A 20,484-nucleotide genomic window follows, 5' to 3' on the forward strand; every position below is an offset into this window, starting at 1 on the left:
AAGGAATGTCCGGGATCCAGCAAAACTTTAGTTTTGAACCAAAAGTGCTGTTCCTTCTATTCTGGCAGCCAAAAACACAACAAGACGACATTTTAAAGTCAAAACCTCAAACTTTTAGCGCGCCTGCTATGAGTTCTTCCTTATGTTTTGCCTCCAGCTAGAGCGGTGACGTCACAGTGACATAGGCGATTAAGGGGTCTATAGCATGTAAATAATGCAGTGATAATTTGACATAGCCTTTATTACAGTACAAATTATAAAATATATTTCCTGCCCTATTCTGTGATAAAAAGCCTCATTAAGTGTTTGATTGGCTTTAAACACACATGCTATTATTATAATTTTTTTTTAACATTGTATAAAATCCATGATGACTTAATGGACAAGTGTTTGTAGTAAGGCCTACATTAACCAATTATAAAATGGTCATTAGGAAAATATACACTTGTAAAAATAGCATTAAAATTATTGGTTATTATTGTTCAGCAGGGTATTTCATTTCTTAGCCAATTAAAAGCAAGAGATAAGAAATACCTGTCAATTAGACAAAGGTCAGTATAAACTGGTATTACACTTTATTTTTCTGTCCCCCTCACTTCTCGCCCCTGCTCTATGCATAACATATTCCATATTCCTCTCAAACCATAGTATTGTCAGGAATGCAGCATGTCCATTTTCAATTAATTTTTACCATAGCAGGAATGCCATGCTATATTACTGTTACATTCCATCATGTGTTTTATTTTTATTTTTTGGATGAGAAGACCATGAGAAAAATTTCTGTAGAAAGTTAAGGAATGCAAAAACTACTGTCCAAGCAAAAACTTATGCCAAAGTCCTGAAGCTGTGTTGAACTGAGATGAGATCGATTTTTAGTTCTGTGGTAAACCAGAGGTAATGATTCAGAGGTAATGATTCAGTTGCTGGTCATTTTGGTCACTGTTTACTGTCATCAGTGAAATTTCAGAGAATTTTGACCACTTTATTCTCAATCCTCATACCTTCTAGTTGAGCTCTAATATAAATTCCATATTCCTCTTGCCAGTCTCATATATAAGCACACATTTGGTGGCTTAGTAATGGCCATCAGATTGGAGTTTGCTGAATGGCTGTCTGAGATCTAATGTGGACCCCTAGTGAAAATACTTATATTGTGCATTTTTATTTAATTTAATATAACATGTTTAAATACAAATTAAATTATCAGTGTGAAAATGTGAATGAAAAGTTTTTGGGGAAAAAAAGAAGGGAAAAAGTTATGATTTTGTCATGAGCATTTTAGATTAATAAAACCTGATGATTATGTTCTCCAGCATGATTTGAGAATAATCCAAAGTACTTGGAGCAAGAACATCTCACTGTCTATACAGAGTCACATGATCAATGTCAAAAATTTAGCTACTTATTTGATTAGTGACCCAGAAATCTAGGTTCAGAATCTTAAATATTTCTTATTCATTTTATGGCATATACATTTAAGTTAAGGTGCCAAAAGGGCTCAGAAGAAACTGAGAATTTTGCTTAAAAAATCATTTATATAAAAAATTTTTTATATTTTAGTTGAAAAAGTACAGCATTTGTTTGTATATAAATTTAGAACATATGACCTGTATATATACTTGTATATAAATGTATATACATTTTGTTGTGTGTATAATTACAGTTATTAGAATTTAGAGAATGCCTAACTGTCATAAACTTCCAAAAAAAAGTTCCATGAATTAGCTTCCTTTTAAGCTTTTTTTTTCTTTTCTTAATTATATCTTTTTGATTTGGGGGTTAAATTCACAAGATTCATGTGTGGGTGTTATGCACTGGAACAGTTTGCTTGTTCCTGCTTTGGCATGAGCTCCATCAGCAACCTGTTTCTTTTCACAGAATTCTCAAAGGAGAACAGACAAATATGACCTAACACACTACTAATAGTTACTGCTGCTGAACTCATATTTTCCAATGAACATCACACAAAAGTGTTTTATGCATTTGTGTGTATGTGACTGAATGGTGTTCTGATCTTTTTAACAGACTCTCTTGTTTACAAGCCTCCGTCATTAAAGATGTTTAATAAGGCTCAATGCACAGATGACTACTGACAAAACTGTCATTATGATGATTTTGGAATAATCTAGTTTGTGTATACCTTTTCTGCTCTAGTTCTCTTGGACTTAAGTTAAAGCACATTTTGTTAGATTTGTAATTGGTGCATTAGTCAGAGCTTGATGAATGACGTAAATCTCTTATTCACAGATGGAAGATAAAAACAGTCTGGTTAGTTTTCCATCATAAAAGTCTATTGCTATTTATTGTTTAGTAAGCCAATGCCTATAGACTAAACCAAAGGGTGTGTCCCCAAAATACACTGATGGTCAGAAATACATCACAAACTATTCATACACACAAGCTTAATGTGTAAGTAACTACAGATATGTTCATACCACAACAACCACACAGACACACATACTGTACACACGGGTACACACCCAACCTCATCAGTGGCCAAGCTGGTCCACCACTGCCCAATGGCACAGATTTAGAAAATAGCAGAGTAATTACAGACTGTTCTGAGAACAGCTGCACAAACCCAGTCAGATTCTGACCAGTTGAGCCACAGGTTAGTGTTACATATTAATCTAAAGCTAATCATTAAATCTGTCTTGATTAAAACCATTAATGAACACTTGTTTACTAACAGTTTTAAGCATAATGCACTACATAATGCAGCATAATGGCTACATACAAAACTGTTCAAAAGTTTGGGATTGGTAAGATTTTTTTTTATTATTATTATTACCTTTATTCAGCAATGATGCATCTTTGGTTCTCAACCCCAGTCCTGGGGACCCACCACTCTGCACATTTTGTATGTCTACTTATTTAACACACATTACACTCATTAGGAAAGATCTCCAAGAACTCCCTGTTGAAAAAACAGCATATGCTGGTTAGGTATGTTTTGAAGCACGGCAGCAGGTTTGAGCTGGTTTATGCTGGTCCTTAGTTGGTCATGACCTGGTTTAAGATGGTCAAGTGCTGGTCCAAGGCTGGTCCTAAGCAACTAGCTCCAGCTCAGGACCAGCTTATAACCAGCTCAGGACGAGCTTAAACCACTTCAACAAGGCTGAACTGGGGTGTGTTTACCAAAAGAATTGTTAACCAACTATGGCTGCAAGTCTTCCATTACCAACACTGTTCAACGATTTGCCATTTCCTGAAACCAAAGTTCCAGCAAACATTTGCAAACAGCGTTGCAAACTTATGTGGTTCGAGCTGTGGTTAGAAGCATAGGATCGGTCGAATGTGGAATCTATGTATACATATCTATGGAACCAGCTTTGAATCAAATATCAAATAAAGCAAAATGACAGGGAACAAAAACAGTGAAGTAGTTTGACCGTTTCAGTGAAAAATAACATCTCAAAAGTATGAAGCTTTGCATATAACATGCAGGAAAATAAAATATTGTTGCTACAAATTAAGAATTCATCCCCAAGACATAACAATTTGTTCCTTAGTTTTAGTTAAATTGTGGCCATGTTGTACTAATTAGTTCCTGTTGTTTTAGTCAAATTGTGACCATGATTTAACTAAATTACAACGATGGAAAAAACAAATAAAACGTGGCCATGATTCAACTAAAACGATGAAACAAACAAATAGAATTTGGCCATGATTTTAACTAAAATAATGAAAAAAAAAAATAAAAATAAAACATGAGCATAAAATAAGGAAGGAATTGGGAAGTAATTCTTTGCCACAATATATTTCTTCTTCCACATGTGATGTGCAGGGCACCGTACAAAAGGATATTATTAGTTCTGATTATTTTCTGACAGAAAATATGATTTGATTGTTGAATTTTTTTTATTTTTTTTTATGTATATACTGTTAAAGTGCTGACCTCTCTAGGAGGTCACTGACAGCGATTCGCAGTAATAAAGCAACCAGCATAACACTTTTCAAAGGGATTTGTCAAATTTCTGCTGAACCTAGCAAAAAAAGAGACCACTGGCAATTAAGAGTGGAGCTAAACTTTATTCAAATGAGTATTGATGTGATGAGCGACTACTAATGGGAGTGCATTATACCAAAACAAACCAAAAACCTCTATGGATGCTTTCATAAGTTTGCACCTGTAAAGTCCACAATTCGATCAACAGTTTTTCTAATCTACAACAATCCCTCTTAGCTTCTCTGCCCCATATGGCCATGGCTACAGTCTGTCTTCCATTCCATGCATTCCATCCATGGCCTTCTGTGGCCGGCCCGCCCTGCACCCCTCATCCAGCCTCCTCCACAGGCCAGCTCACAAAGCCTGTCTGTATGACACCCCTCACTACACCACAGCTCCAAATTCCCAAGCGTCACCCGGCCTCTGCTCCATACTCCACTCATCTGTGTCCTACACAATCAGGGGCAACAGCAGCACATATACTGTACAGACTTTAGAATGTGCTAGAAGCTTCTAGCTGTGTTAGAAGATTTTATAATTAAAATTGTTGTGCACAAAGAGAGCATTTAGTGTTTTTGTTTCAATTATATGGCAAAAAAAAAAAACCCCAACAAAAAACAATGCTGGTGTTTGCTTTGAAAACAGTTGGTGAAAAGCAAAAATTAAAGCTATCATTATATAAACTTAATGTTTAATGTAACAGTTTATCTTCACGTTTGACATAGGGTAGTCTCAACCTCAGACGTCACACCCATGGACCGTTGGCTGAATGTCTGATGCATATGGCACACTTAACTGGAAACACTTCAGGAGTTTTGAAGTCGTCATCTGATTGGTTGAATTCTACAGGATGTCTGGGAGACGTGTGTGTCACGTTCTTTAATAGTCTGCCTGGAAACACATGCTGTGCCACCAAACCCCCTCATTGAAGAAGAGCGCCATCATGTTTACAACTGTGACAATGAACACTTACTAGGATCAACTAAATGCTGGATTTTCAAGAGTATATATGTGAACTTCGTGGCTCCATTGTTGCAGTAAACTTGCACAATGTTCTTGAATTAATGATTTATAAATGCACGCCGGTCTGTTATTGTAGGGACATCGACTTTACATTTTCACACCCCTAAAACAGGAAGCGGAACAAAATGAACTGTGACTGGTTGCATTACATGTCAGTCAAACGTCCTCTTGGGAGGTCCTTGACCAATAAAAGCTGCGATAGAGTCCAACAAGCATAGCGTGGAGCTACCTTATGTCTAGTCTCGTGTAGCCAGACCTTCAAACTCACGGCAGAAGGTCTGGCTACGTGAGACTAGACATAAGGTAGCTCCACGCTATGCTTGTTAGAAGGACCATCTTGGAAGTGACGTCAAATGACATGTCTCACTGAGGTCACGGTTGATCGATTTGCCCCGAGTTCAAAGGTCGGATGTCCGACATCAAACAGCATTCCAGGCATTATTTACAATTAAGATGTGGGAAAAATCAGAATCCTAAATTGTCTGGAATGTAGCATTAGGCCAAGCGGAAAAATAAATTAAAAAAAAAAAAACCTGAAGAAATATACAGTATTTATGGTCATTGTTAGTTTGTGTTAGCTAATGCATTAACTAATGTTAATGAATGGGACCTTATTGTAAAGTATTACCAATTATACATATCATTCACGAGTTCACACTTACATATAATCAGATATAGTATAAAATATGCCTATTTTGTGTGCTCTCTGAGGAGAAGCACTCCCCCCACCCATAGCTGGGATAGGAATAATCGAGAGTAAGGAGTTGGGGTGGAGGAGGGATGCTGGAAAAAGAGGTAAGTGGAGGTAAGTCAGCTCTATATACAAGACTCCTCTCGCACTGATTGGGTAGATTATCTGAATGTGCTTCTCCTGACCTTTGTTAATAAAACAACATTTAGTAATTATTATTAATAGTGAGTAGAAAAAAAAAATTACACTTAATACAAAGTCAACATTTTAATAATTGGCTTTGGCTTCAGTACAGTAGCAATATAAACACCAAATATATAATTTTGTAGATTTACTTATTTATTTTTATTTTGGGGAGGTGAAGTAATTACTAAGGTAGAAGTAATTATAAAGAAACACAATGCTCAGAAACATGTCAATAAAAACAAATTCTGTTACTCTGAATTCTGAATTCATCTCTGTATTCTCTGGCCACTGCCTCCCAAACAAATGTGTACAACAGATTCAGACTTCACACAATGTGCTCTCAGTGTGAAAACACAAGTACAGTATGTATGTATCTGACTGCATAGCTGCATAGCATAGCTGCATAGCTTTTTTTTTACCATAATGGTTTAAAAGAAAGGTTTGATTGAGGTCAGAAGCAGGATATGGTGTAGCCACTGAAGTTTTCTTCATGTGGTCCTTCGTGACATTCTTTGAGGATGGCTCACAGCGAATGTTCGTTACTGTTTTGAGTTTCTTTGCACGATGAGCAGTTGCTGTCCATGTCCGGTTGATTCATTTCAAACTTCACAAAACAGGATGCAAACCAGGAGAGAAAATGACCTCCATTTCTCCCAACAAACCACACTTGCATCAGCATATATGAGTTTGTTTGTGTATGCATTTCGTATGCTAACTTCCTGTGTAGCACGAGGTCAGGCATTTCCTCCCTTGGGAGTCTCAGTGATTAAAGGATAGTTTGTTTTGCCACTCGTTTCGTCTGTCTCTCTCCTCCCATTTTACTCCCTCTCTTTCCCTTTCACTCTTATACCTCCTCATCTTCCTACAAGGCATGTGCAAAATTACAAAAATAATTTCAAAACAACAATTCATACTAGTTTGAGACAACCCACTAACTAGGAAGGGTAACTAGGAAGTATAGTCCCTTCGAATTGGAATCTCACTTGAAACACAGAATAAAAGTCCACATCACAGAGCACCTATAATTGAGTCAGTGAATCATTCACTTAACTTATTGTTCAAAACCACTGATTCATTTAGCAATGAAACACCACCACTGTGCAGGGCTGCACGATATATTGTTTTATTGCACGATATATTGCTTGTAATTTGTTAATTATTTTCTATGCAGATGCACTACCCTTACAAAATCACCTCAATCATCCTAGAATGATTAATTCTTTATAAATAGAGCTATTCAAATCATCTAGTGAAATGTTTGTATCGCAATATATCGCAGAAAAACAAAATATCGCAATGTCAGTTTTTTCCAATAACGTGGGCCAAAAATAGACAAAGCAACTGGCAAAATTGTGCCTAAAATGTAAATTACTCAATATTAACTTTTAGTGTGTTGAACTGTTGCATAAATTTGCATAGTCAATTTTCATAAAAGTGCTGCGCTTTAAATGAAATTAAGGCCCGTTCACACCAAGAAGTATAACTATAAAATTTTATTACAGCAACAGAGTCTGTTTACCAAATAAATAGCAAATAACCTTTATCATCGGTTTGTGTCAACTCAACACTAATATAGTCAACATTATATTTCTCTTTAGAGATATCCTTCTTGGTATGAATGGGCCTTTAATTTAAAGACACAGCTTCTTGTACATTTTAATAGCTGTTTCCATTCAAAGTTGCGAATTTAACTTACGCACAAAATTGGAATATCGCATAAAACATTTATGAACATATAGTAGCAGCGTTTCCATAACATGTGTTCAAAAGAACAAAACCGTTGCTTCCTGGGAAATTGGTGCAAAATATCTGTAATAAAAATGGAAGTTGATGCAATCAGGGAGGTCTGTGGCTCTTTTTTCCTACAGCGCAAATTACTTGCGTATCAGAGCGCAGAGAAGAAACGCAATAAATGCTGTCATGTTATCTTGTGTTCGGATGCCTGGTGTTTGGGAATGCAATCATGTGAGACACTTCTGGGAGGTCATTATACCAAATCATTCTGATTACAGACTTTGGCTTAGGCATTTCAGAATGATAAAACCAACATTTCCATTTTTTATGCAATATCCCAAAATGCGCATAAAAATAGGTGGATGGAAAGAAAGCTATAGTGTGAGACCAAACAAGCACAATGGCAGCATGCTAAAATGCTCTCCACAAAGTTGCATCTTTTAATTCACCCCATGTAAAGCACCACTGCTTAAAATATAGTTAAAAAAAAAAAAAAAAAAATCTAGATAATAGTCGACCGTTTTCTTTATCCTAATCCTTCCTTTTCATCCTCTTCCTTTGTCTTTTTCTACAGGATTAATCTCTGACATATCCTCAGACCAAACTGATCTTTCCAGCTATCTGTATATTACAGCTCAGCTGATCCAGCATCTGCAGTTGGAGGACATGTCAGGAAAGAGGCCCCATGTAAACTTTTAATTTTAGCATTTAATTACTGTATTAAAGGAATGCATCTACATGCTATGCAAGGGAGGAATAATAGATGGCACACTTAAGTGGGCCCAGATACTTAGCTGATAACAACATGTCTATTGATGAAGGAATTAGAAACCATTATAATGAGATTTTTATGCAATGAAATCATTACAACTGAATCAGCATCAAAAGGGGGTCAGGGATCACATTTACTGTGACTGAGGCTGTAAATAAAAATCGCACAATTCCCTACTACAGTATCTCACAGAAGTGAGCTTCCAGTGACCAGAGTGAGAGTGATAACACCAAATTTAACCCTGCGTCCCAATGTCCATACTATCCATTCTAAATAGTATGTGAGATTAAAATATGTGTGTCCCAAAGCATAGTATGTTGAAAAGAGTAAGCCAAAAGTTTAGATGGTCTACTATTTCCGGTAGATTTTTGAAGTGTAGATCCGTGCACACTATAAAGGCTAATATTGCCCACAACCCATTGCGCATTGGACGAAGATTCAGTTCAGAACTACAAACACAAGTAAAAAGTGTTAAAAAACTACAAAACATGGCGGATATGCGCGACCGACAGTGAGAGGTTTGAGTGACTAATAATCAGTTTAACCTGATAGAAAATATTTATTTAATGTTATCCGTGTTATATTTCATCTACAATACCAATGTGGACATTTGTAAAGATCCGAATTGGCCATTAACTTTTAAATGCATCACCTGAGACCTTGTAACACTAACAAGTCACATGACACCGGGGAGACAAAATGGCTAATTGGGCCAAATTTACAGTAGACATTTTCACTTAGGGGTGTACTCACTTTTGTGGCCAGCGGTTTAGACATTAATGGCTGTGTGTTGAGTTATTTTGAGGAGACAGCAAATTTACACTGATACAAGCTGTACACTCACTACTTTACATTGTAGCAAAATGTCATTTCTTCAGTGTTGTCACATGAAAAGATATAATAAAATATTTAAAAAAAAAATTTAGGTGCATTATCCTAATTCTTTGTAATATTTCCATATTTTGTAAATATTTTATTATATCTTTTCATATTAGGGGTGTACTCACTTCTGTGAGATACTGTATATAAAGGGGAAAAATATTATGTGAAAATAGTATGTCGAAATCACAGAATTCATAAAACAGTTGGCTAAAGGTCCCTGGGTGATCTACTACTTCCGGTGAGATTTTGAAGTGTGCATCCAATGGACACTTTACTATCCCATGAGGCCATGGGGGAGGATTTGAGAAAGTCAGTGAAGTGATGCAACTGATCCTGTCACATGACAATGACATCATAGCGATGTAGTACATCCAGATTAAATTCATACTACACACATTCATACTATATAGAACATACGTCTAGAGGGGTCTAAAATGCTTTTTGTCCAGCAGATAAACTTTAAAGCAGTGGTTCTCAAACTCTTTGACTTTGTGATTCATTTTGTGATTCATTTCAAGAACTGATGTTCTTCAGTAGGAACAATTTTATAAGTTATTGAGAGAGTAAAAAGAAATCTCAGAGTCACTGCTGTTTATGTCATTTTATGTGTGTTTTTTATTTAGAATTTATGTGTAATTTATATTACAGTTTGGTTAATATATTAATAATAATTTACCAATTTAGGTACTTTTTATATACTGCGGCCCCACAGGAAGTTTGCTGAGGCCCCCTCTTGGGCCCCAGGGGTCATAAAACTACATTTTTCTTGACTTGTAAATTTGATGTTCTTTAGGTGCATTATCCTAATTCTATGTAATATTTCCACACACAAAATGCTGCATTATTAAATCTTACATCACTTATATAACAATAACAGACAAAAAGTGAACTGCATTTTTGAACTGCCATTAACCCTATAAAGCCTGCAGGTAAACCACAATGCAGCATGTAGGTTTGGTATACTTTCCCTATGGGAAAGAGGACAAGACTAATGTAAAACAAACAAACAAACAAAATTTCAATTGTGGTACTTTCCATTGTAAATATTCACTTCAAGCGATCGATTAAAGAAAAAAAACAGATGGCATGTGAATGAACTTCAATGTTGAACTGTAGTTGGGAAAATAAAAAAAACATACAATATATTTTGTAAAAAAAAATAAAAAATCCTAAACTTGACCTCTCCCCAAGGGCAAGGCATTTAAAGCACCAGAATACATCTCGAGTCTGTAATTCAAAGACGATTCTGCTATCCCAGAATGCAGCAGTCTGGAGCCCTGTGGTCAGGCGTCTGTTTATATTAACCTCTAATCTGCTCTCCCTCGAGATAGGCCAAAGAAATAGGCCATGGCACGAATACACACACACACACACACACACACACACACTCTTTCATGGAAATAAAAACCAAACATGGAAATGAGCAAATACTTTAATAGGTGGCTTTTTTGCTTTTCCTAGAATTCACTCTGAGTATCTCTCCAACAGTATATAAATACAGACAGGAATTAGTGGGGCAGTGACAGCTACAGACAAATCTAATGCCTGGTCTATTATTACTTTAAAGGGTTAGTTCACCCAAAAATGAAAATAATGTCATTTATTACTCATCCTCATGTCGTTCTACACCCGTAAGGCCTTCGTTCATCTTCGGAACACAAATTAAGTTATTTTTGAAAAACAAAATGATGGCCGATTTAAAAAAACTGCTTTGAATCTTTTGTTTCGAATCAGTGATTCGGAGCGCCAAAGTCACGTGATTTCAGCAGTTTGGCATTTTGACATGCAATCCAAATCATTGATTCAAAACAAAAGATTCGAAGCAGTGTTTTGAAATCGGCCATCACTAGATATCGCTGAAAAGTTGTTATTTTGTTTTTTTGGCGCACAAAAAGTATTCTCGCCACTTTATAATATTGAGATTCAACCACTGTACTCACATGAACTGTTTTAAATATGTTTGTTTTAAATATGTTTTGAGTACCATTCTGGATCTTGAGAAGTTCAGTGGCATTGCTGTTTATAGAGGCCTCACTGAGCCATCAGATTTCATCAAAAATAACTTAATTTGTGTTCCGAAGATGAACGAAGGCTTTACGGGTGTAGAACGACATGAGGGTGAGTAATAAATTACATTATTTTCATTTTTGGGTGAACTAAGCCTTTAATAAAAGATGGCTATGGTAGAGTAACTTTTACTTGCTAAGCATGCAGTATGATGTAATGATTTTTAAAGGGCCGAGAGCACCATTGTAAACAGCAGTCCAACTGAAAGGACTCAGGGACCCGAGACATAGTGCGTTTGACTGACCTTTTCTGCTGTGAGCTCTCGGATCACACTCATCTGCCCACGGAACTTGAAGAGCAGGGCCTCGAGGGCCATGTACTTCTCTTTCCACTCCCCGCCCGTGCATTCATCACTCTCCGCCATGCCGTCACTCCTCAGGCCCTGCAACATCACATACACAGCATGAGATTGGAGCAGATGGACAGACAGAACATGCAGTAGAAAACCACTCAAGAGCTTAAGCTAATGAACATACAGTAGGCCCAAATATAAATCAGCCTACAGAACAAATATTGATGTATTTTCTCTAAGGAGCACAGAAGAACCATCATTTTCACCAACCAGCCACATTTCAACATTGAAATAACATTGAAAAAACACTGTATAAAGGTTAACAAAATACAAGATTAATAACATTATCAGTTGCAATATCAATGGTGATTCTATTTGCAAAATCGAAACAAATTTAAACAGTGTTGTAACCTTGATCCATGATGTTGATTTATCTGTGATCAATTAGATTCAAAATGTTTAAATGCAAGAACAGTAAAAATCCAGTTTAAATTAGGCATGTGTCCACATAATTATCTACATGCATTTTTACTGAAACATTTTATTACATTAAAAATGTCAGGAGGGACTTCTGTAAAAAAATTGTGTGATAATGTACATGAATTGTTGAAACAATCAGTTCACAGAAATGGACAATTTGAACTGATCTATGGAAATGAAGTTGCAAACTGCATTCAATGACATGGACTTTTGGAAACTTAGGACCAGATTTACAGATTGCGCCACCGCAAACACTCTTTTGCCATTAAAAAGGGATTTCTTAAAGACATGCAGTGAGAAATTAGCAATGAAAAGGTGTGGACACAGTTATTTTCTGCAGCTGACCTTATTGCATATGCATTGCTTTACTAAGGTTTGCGCTTTTCGATTTACTGTTATTTGCGGCATTATTTACTGCTCCAAAAAAGCATGTCTTAAATCTTACACTAATTTTAGCTGCTCTTGGTAGACTGCATATGGAAATGAATTGCACTCTCGTGCTAATTTGCCCCTTTTAGTAAATCTGGCCCTTAATGGCCAAACAGAACCAGACAGCATGCGACTGACCTTCAATGTTGAAAAAACAACATTGGAACAATGTTAAAAGGTTGTGAATAGGTTATCAAAATACTTGTAAATTAATGTTGAGATTCATTCAACCATGTTTGAAAAGGAAAATGTTGCAACAACAGTTAGAGTTACAGTTTTAACTTTGATCCATGATGTTGATTCACATGTGAATAAACGCTGAAATGCAGACTGGGATAGCACATTATAAACATCATCATGAATTGCAAATTTGGTTTTATTAACATTTGGACAAAACAATCTGTCTCCTCCTTGCTCCAAATATTTGCTTGACTTTTCACAACTTACTATGTTTCTTAGAACTCATAATTTATGGATTTATAAAAACTGTAATCTTATTTACTAATTACTCCAATCAACACATTTACATGGTGCATGCACAACCAGAATATGACCCAATTCTAATATTAACTGAATTTCCATATGGATGTATGATATCTTATAAATAGAGACATACTTTAACTCCAATAAGTTAGAAATAAACAGCAAAGACAGTCTGTGTTGGTTGTGTGAAAACTTCAGAAGTGTTTGAGGGCCAGGCAGAGCCCTGGGCAAACTGACCACCACTATAAAAAAACAAACCATACCAGCCATGCACTGATGCACCATCACACTTTTTTTTTTTTTTTTCAAAGTTTTAATTATGAAAAACATGTGTCAACTGATGTAAATCAGGTGTGGTAAAGCACAAGAGAAAAGTGTGAGTGAACACATTTCACTACAACTTCTCTACAGTTATAATAAGCTCTCATTATAGCATTGGCATGAGCACAAAGAGAGTGCAAACATGTGTTAAGCTCAATTAAGCTGTTGTGGTAAATAAGACCTAGGGTTTGAATCTCCACCAATGTGAAAAAAAACCAACATGTAACTATTGAACAACCTCCTTGAGAGAAACATTTAGAGAAAGTGAGCCAAAGTGGACAACAAAGTCATTAAATCTACAACTAGAAATGTATAATTTAAATGTATAATTGTATAATTTAAAATAATAATATAATATAATTTAAAATGTATAGGAATTTTTTGTAGCAATTTGCATCTCAGGAGTAGCAGGACAGAGATCATCTGGCTCCATTAAAGGTTCTCTACAGTTTCACTTCATAATACAGAGCAAATATTCAACGATTCCACATAATTGTAATTCCAGCCAGGTTACATCTTTATAGCTTTGAAATATCACAGGTGATTGGGCAGCCGACCTCATATTCAGACGCTATGTGGAATATTTGTACTTTCAAAGATTAGTGGGCCATTGAAAATGAATTAATGAAGACAACATATTGTTTAAAATGACAAAAATGGTATAGAACCATATATATATTAAACTAAAATGTTGACATGACTATGTGTACATAATGATTATCTACATACCAGTTAACTGCAGTTGAAAGAATGATGCAATACAAACAGAGTTGTGTTCATGAAAATTAACATAATAGAGAACAGAATAGTATTAATCAATATTAACGACATTTCAATCATATAAAATCAACAAATAGTGTATTACTGATAATAGTACTTATTCCCTCTTTTTCCCTTTAACAAGAAACAAAAACAAATACTACTTTTTTGTTAATAGTTAAAGATTTTATCCTTACCCGACACTCAGTATTACAAATGTTGTAGATGGCACGGGTTTCTCACCATAATAAAAAATATTATTCCGTGTTGTCTCAGTTGTTATTTGCATTAATGACCTAATTATGATATAAAGAGCGAGCGTTTTCTAGCTCAAAGTTTTCACTCCAACATCGTCCTCTTGAAGTGGGCGGGATCAGGGGCGTGTTTTTACGAGCACGTACAATCAAACCATTGTAGGTGTGGTTAGGACGTTTTTTTGGAGAACGGTGATGTCATGAATGATTGACTTTTCCGGGGACCAATCAAACATCAGAAGTATTGTGTCTGGACCAATCATATGTTTGCTTGGGCGGTCTTTCATCGCGACTCCGGAATTGACGCGTCACACGTGTATGTTATGTTGCTGTGGAATTACTGATTTCTACATGCAGCTTTGAACTTTTTCACCGGTACCTTCTTTGTTACAAAGGTATGACAATATGCCTCAAAGTGTTTTGAATGTACAGTAAAATGGGGGGTACGGTGTAGGAGAACGTCGGTTTAATATAAATGTCTGCAGGAAACAATAACATGTGACTAACACTAGGTCACATCAAGCGCTGTAGTTTGAAATTGATCTTCTGCAGTTGTTGTATTTGATTTTTAAGTAATTTTACGATAAATTTATGATACTCATCTGCAGTTACTTCTTTGTTCCAGGTCTTGTCAGTATGGTTGTGAAGAAAAAAACACCTAAAGTGGAAGCTGTAGCTTTGGATGATGTCAAGCTGAAGAGCCTGATAGGTGAGTGACAGAAATCAACTTTTAGTGGTTGTGTTGTGGTTGCAATGCATATTTGCTGTAATATTTCTTTTGTATCTCATGTTTTCTCCCAGATTCCTTATCTGTGGAGGGGGATAGTAGATCCATAGAGCTTGCTCAGGTGCTGAAGCACAGTTTATCCTCGCCTGACCCGGTTGAGCAGATCCAGCTCATCTCTAAGGTTGGTCTGCATCACATGCTAAACTTAATTACACCCTAATGTTATCGCTTAACACTTTTAATTCATTGGTTTGCATACTGACTGCAGGCAGGCTTCATGTTGGAGCAGATGAGTGAAGATGAGTCCTCTTCAGGTCCTTTACTGCATGCCTGCCTGAGCACACTAGCGTTCCTGTATACCACACTGCCAGCTAAGAACCCACTTAAGAGAGCCGTAGCAAGGTTAAAAGTACCCACGTTTTACTGTCACTCATGTGACTGTAAATAAACAACTCTTTAATGACTTCTGAGCACTTTGTTTATTTAACATACTGTCATCTTCTTTTACTTTTCCAACAGTGCACTAGGTAGTGGCCCAGATTGGCTGCAGGAGAAGACGGTTGGATGGCTGTCTGAGTGCCTGTCTTCCTCTCTCTCCTCTACGAACACAGATCACTTCTCTCACCTAACAGATAGCATCACTTCCTGTCTGGATGGCTTTAAAATTGGTATGTCTAAGTGATGTCATTTTATTAGATTGTATGTAAATAATAGTAGGTATCCACCGTATGCGGAAGTAAGCTATTTTCTCTGAATATGTGAGACTTCCGATTCTTTAGCTGATAAATTGTCATGTAGCTCAATATAAAGCATTATATCTATCTATTGTGATGGGTCATTTCATTATGGTTGTTGTAACACTGTGCTGGAATCTATTTTCAAGGAAATACCGTGTCTGTTAATGGGTAAAGCTAAAGTAACATCTTCACATAGTCAGCTGTCAAAACAATGTTCTTCCACAAAGTACATGCAGCACAGCAAAAAGTTACATAGTGTACCTTTTAAAATAATATGGTAAGAAATAACATTTTGCAAATTCAAGCAGCATAAGCTGTTTTGTATAGTTAACAATAACTGTAAGCGGATGACACTGAAAGCCAGACACATTCAGTTTACAAATGGATGCGCACACTCTAACTTTTCAAATAAGGTGGATACTTTACTTCAAAAGTTTGAGGTCTGTAAGATTTGTTTTGAGATTTGTTTCTGAAGACTGGAGTAATGATGCTGAACATTTTATAAAAATATATTAAAATAGAAATCATTATCATTATTGTTACAACCTCTCCTAAAAATTACAGCTCAAAGAGAAGAGAGATTACGTAACATAAACAAGAACGAGTAAACAGCGAAATCAATCAAATCTATTTATTCACTTACTCATAACAAACATCAAGATAATAATGAACATAACCAAGTAAAGAGTTTAACAGGACGGACAACAATTAACAAAGGGAAAAAAACAACAAAAGCCAAATAAAGATATAAAGACACTTATTTGCTGGCTAGCCCACAAAATCTGTCATCTCTGTTTCTTTCTCCTCCTCGTTGGCATCTTTATAAGTCAGCTCAATCAATCAGCCACTCTCAAATAACGAACAGGTGCGTCCACCTAAGAGAGAGCGCGTACGCTCCAAAAGGATAGCGCAACACCAAGAAAAACAAGGGAGGGGCAAAACAGGAAAAAAAAAAACAAGACACAGTCCAAGCCACCAACCGTAACATTATTTTAAATTGTAGTAATACAACACAATATTGCTGTTTTACTTTATTTTTGATCAAATAAATGCAGCCTTGGTGAGCATAAGAGACTTCTTTCAAAAAAAAAAAAAAGAACAAATCTTATAGACCCTAAACATTTCAGCAGTAGTGTAAATGGGTGTAATAAAATTTTAAATAGTTCTTCTTGATTTACAGGTGAGAAATGTGTTCACCGTTTGTTAACAGAAGGTTAGTATACAAGTTAATAATTTAATGGCATGACTTTGGCTTTCTCAGCTTTGCTTTGTAAATCCAGCCGCTGATTTTTTTTTTTTTTTCTCTCATAGTCCTCCAGTTCTTCCAAAGGACTTTGAATTATTATGTGGCGCAGAACAGGTAAACTGTTCACTTATGTACTGTCTAATGTGGTGTATGCATGAATGAAAATGTTGACATCTTGCTCCTTTTATTAAGAATCCTTGAAAATTGTCTGTAACATGATTTATTGTTGTGTATTTACATTTGATATGTTCTTCAGGGGTCTGGCCGGTCGTCATGTAGCCCAGGCTCAGCTGATGCAGTCCTGTTTGGCAGTGGTGAAGGCCTCAATGCTGGTGGTTCAGAGATCTCAGGAACCCATTAGTACTGCAATTCTTTCAGCTTCAAGTGACCAATCTGATCTGCATCAAGTTCTTAGTGGACTACTCAACTGTTATACATGTATCTTGACTGATGGTATTGTGAAGACCACTGTTATCTTCTTATGCAAATTGAATTTTTTTTGTATTTACTTTTTTTGTATGCTGTATTGATTTTTGTTTATATTCTTGCTTTTTTTTTTCCCCCCATTCAGAGGAGTTTGTTCAGACGGTCCAGAGCACTGCTGGGATGGCTGTTGTTTTGTTCATTAGATCTATTATGGGGAATGGAGATGATGTACCTGTTATAGTAAGTGAGCGATTTCTTCATCCCAGGAGCAAGAGTATTCTAAATACAAGAGTCTAGAATTGTATTCTGTACTTTCATTATTCAGTTTGAATAAACTATCTCAACTTGTGCTGAATTTTAACCCATTCCTGACTGTGAAAAACTGTTAAGTGTGAAATGTGTTTGTAGGTTGCAGGTCTTCTGCAGTGTTCAGTGGATGCAGGCAGCACCGCCCCCCAGTGGTTGAAGCAGAGCTGCGCAGGGCTGTATGAGAGCAGCAGGCCTGCAGCTGTGGCTCTCTATCTGAGTCATGGAGCTCTGGCTATGCTCAGCTGGAGAGGAAAGACTCTTGGTCCACAGGCAGAGAAACTGTTGCTGCTCATACCTGAAGTGCTCCTGTCTCTAGATACAAGGTATTGAAGAATACCAAATGCATTCACACAAAGGATATGCTAAACATATTTTACCAATTTGCTAGTAAGTGGTCTGAACCAGGTATTTGTTTGCAAAATTAAATACAAAAGTACAAAAGCGTACCATTTATTTGGAATATAATTTAACACAATAAATGCCTTTATTGTCACTTTTGATCAATTTAATTCATCCTTCCTGAACAAAAATATTAATTGCTTTCAAAAAAATTTAATGGTATAATTCATCATTAATTTGCAGTTTTTCACAATAAATAAATTATAGAAAATCTTGCTAGATAGACACAACACAATATAAACCATTAAAACAAAAACTATTTTGAAAAAAAAAAAAAAAAGGAGATTAATACACGGGAATTAGAAATGCATTCTTTTCTTTTCACATATCTTATCAATAAATGAAATGACCACGATTAGTCATAGCATTTCAGTTGACAGAAAGCAAAATGAAAGAGTAATAATATAATGGTTTCTTTCAGAGAAGTTGCATCTCTGAATTCACCCTCTAATTCATAGGTCTTCAGCCCTGTTCCTGGAGGCCCACTGCCCCACAGGGTTCCCACGGGTTCTTGATATCTTTGAAAGTTTGTGAAAAAAAAAAAAAAAAAAAAAAAAAATTTCAAGGCCCTGGAAAGTTTTTGAAAGTAAACATACATAGATACAGGTCCTTGAAAGTGCTTGAATTTATTTTGTGCAAGAAGTTTTCTGGAAAAAATCCATATTATTTCCTCCGGTCCGCTAATGTGTTATTTTGCCAACACTTCGTGGCCTATGCATACTAGCTTGCTTGATTTACGTTAGTTACGCACTTTTACGCATTACGTTAAGGTTTTCCCACGTGAGGTACTTTGTGTTATACGTTGCCATGACGTTCACAAACACATGAAACTACTACTATGGTACCTCAACGTTTCACAGATGTAAACCCATGAGGCAAGAAAAACTTAAAAGCATAATCATAAATGTTAAAACTTCTGGTTACATGAGCCTAAGCTCTTTTCAATAAAATCCACGCAAAAGATAATATCAGTTCATTTTAGAATACAGTATAGGATGTACCGATTATTCTTCAGTTTTATGCAAAACAGAAATATGACAAATAGAATGATCTCTGTCATATGACCAAAAGCATATGCATAGTTTGCATAGTTGTAACAGTGTATCTTGCAAGGTAACCCAATGTAACTTTGCTCTCACTTGAAATGTGTCCCCACACTAAGTCCTTGAAATTGAGAGTATTGGACCTTGAAAGGTCCTTGAATTTGAAGTTAACCAAGGTGTGGGAACCCTGTTTATATCCAACCTGCTTCAGCTTGTGAAGAGCTTGATTAGCTGTTTCAGGTGTGTTTGATTAGGGTTGGAGTTAAACTCTGCAGGACAATGTGCCTCCAGGAGCAGGATTAAAGACCTCTGCCCTAATTCACACTATAATACTGTTCTTAGTTAATTTTGAAGTTTATCAGCCTGAATTTCCTTTTAATCTGCTCTCTAACATGAATCTCTCTCAGAGTAAAGGAATCCAGTACAGTGATGGTAGTGGCTCGGGTTTTGACTCTTTGGAGCGGAGCAGCGGTTGACTGCGTACAGGTCGATACGTGTCCCCCTCTCCTTCACTCATCTCTGGTTGGAGGCTCTCATCTAATCGCACGCCTTCACCACCACATCTACGCCCACTGGGAGCACCCACTGGATGGAGTCCGCCACCAGACGCGATCCCTGTTCCAGAACCTTCTTACGCTCCACCAGCATTGTAGTGATCACAAGTCCGATCCCACCAGCGACCCTTACATCAGCCAGCTCACCCGGGACCTTCTAGCACTGGAGTGGCATATGAAAGGAAAATACGGCACACTGGCCTGCCTGGTGGAGCACTTGGGTGCGGAGTATCTACTCAAGCTTGATGGTGGACTGCCATCCAGGCTACTGGGTCTGATGGGGGATCAGACACTGGCACCGTACGCCAGCGACCTTCTGGAGAAGTTGTTTGTCAGTCATAAGGCCCAGCTGTGTGCTCGATTTAGGGATGGGAATGCCTGGATAGATGGATGGCATGAGGTTTGGGTGACACCTCTGCTGCAGGTACTGTGTACAGCCCGATTGGATCAAACCACTTATATATTAGACTACTTCCTGCCCAAACTGCTACGCTGCAACCCCTCCAGCCTTAGCCACATGGTACAGGCCCTGCAAGAGATGCCATCTTGCACTGAGGGTAAGAGACATTTAATCTGCAATGTAATGTATGCAAATACATATTTTATATGTACACTTTGGGTATGCTACTGAAAGTTTGGGCTCAGTAAGATTTTTTATTTTTTTTTCCTTAAAGCTATTCATTCTTTTATTCAACAATGCTGCATCAAATTGATAAAAAAT

The 20,484-nt window shown here is 36.7% G+C and overlaps 2 protein-coding genes across 3 annotated transcripts in view; one reads left to right on the plus strand and one right to left on the minus strand.

Annotated features, from left to right (window-relative positions):
• Positions 1-14,432, minus strand: part of plekhh2 (pleckstrin homology domain containing, family H (with MyTH4 domain) member 2) — a 54,005-nt gene extending 39,573 nt beyond the window's left edge. Inside the window, 2 exon segments of the mRNA XM_048205624.1 lie at positions 11,549-11,686; positions 14,266-14,432. Of these exon segments, the coding sequence (XP_048061581.1) occupies positions 11,549-11,668 (120 nt within the window). The 5' untranslated portion in view covers positions 11,669-11,686; positions 14,266-14,432.
• Positions 14,433-14,594: 162 nt separating this feature from the next.
• thada (THADA armadillo repeat containing) overlaps positions 14,595-20,484 on the plus strand; it is a 122,613-nt gene continuing 116,723 nt past the window's right edge. For both annotated transcript variants that reach the window (XM_048205621.1, XM_048205623.1), the window contains exons 1-11: positions 14,595-14,717; positions 14,948-15,031; positions 15,124-15,230; positions 15,318-15,451; positions 15,569-15,717; positions 16,967-16,999; positions 17,098-17,146; positions 17,289-17,485; positions 17,604-17,698; positions 17,867-18,090; positions 19,617-20,320. In XM_048205621.1, the coding sequence (XP_048061578.1) occupies positions 14,959-15,031; positions 15,124-15,230; positions 15,318-15,451; positions 15,569-15,717; positions 16,967-16,999; positions 17,098-17,146; positions 17,289-17,485; positions 17,604-17,698; positions 17,867-18,090; positions 19,617-20,320 (1,765 nt within the window). In that variant the 5' untranslated portion in view covers positions 14,595-14,717; positions 14,948-14,958. The remainder of the gene's footprint in view (positions 14,718-14,947; positions 15,032-15,123; positions 15,231-15,317; positions 15,452-15,568; positions 15,718-16,966; positions 17,000-17,097; positions 17,147-17,288; positions 17,486-17,603; positions 17,699-17,866; positions 18,091-19,616; positions 20,321-20,484) is intronic.

This window comes from Megalobrama amblycephala, linkage group LG10, assembly GCF_018812025.1.
Source record: "Megalobrama amblycephala isolate DHTTF-2021 linkage group LG10, ASM1881202v1, whole genome shotgun sequence".
Lineage (NCBI taxonomy): Eukaryota > Metazoa > Chordata > Actinopteri > Cypriniformes > Xenocyprididae > Megalobrama > Megalobrama amblycephala.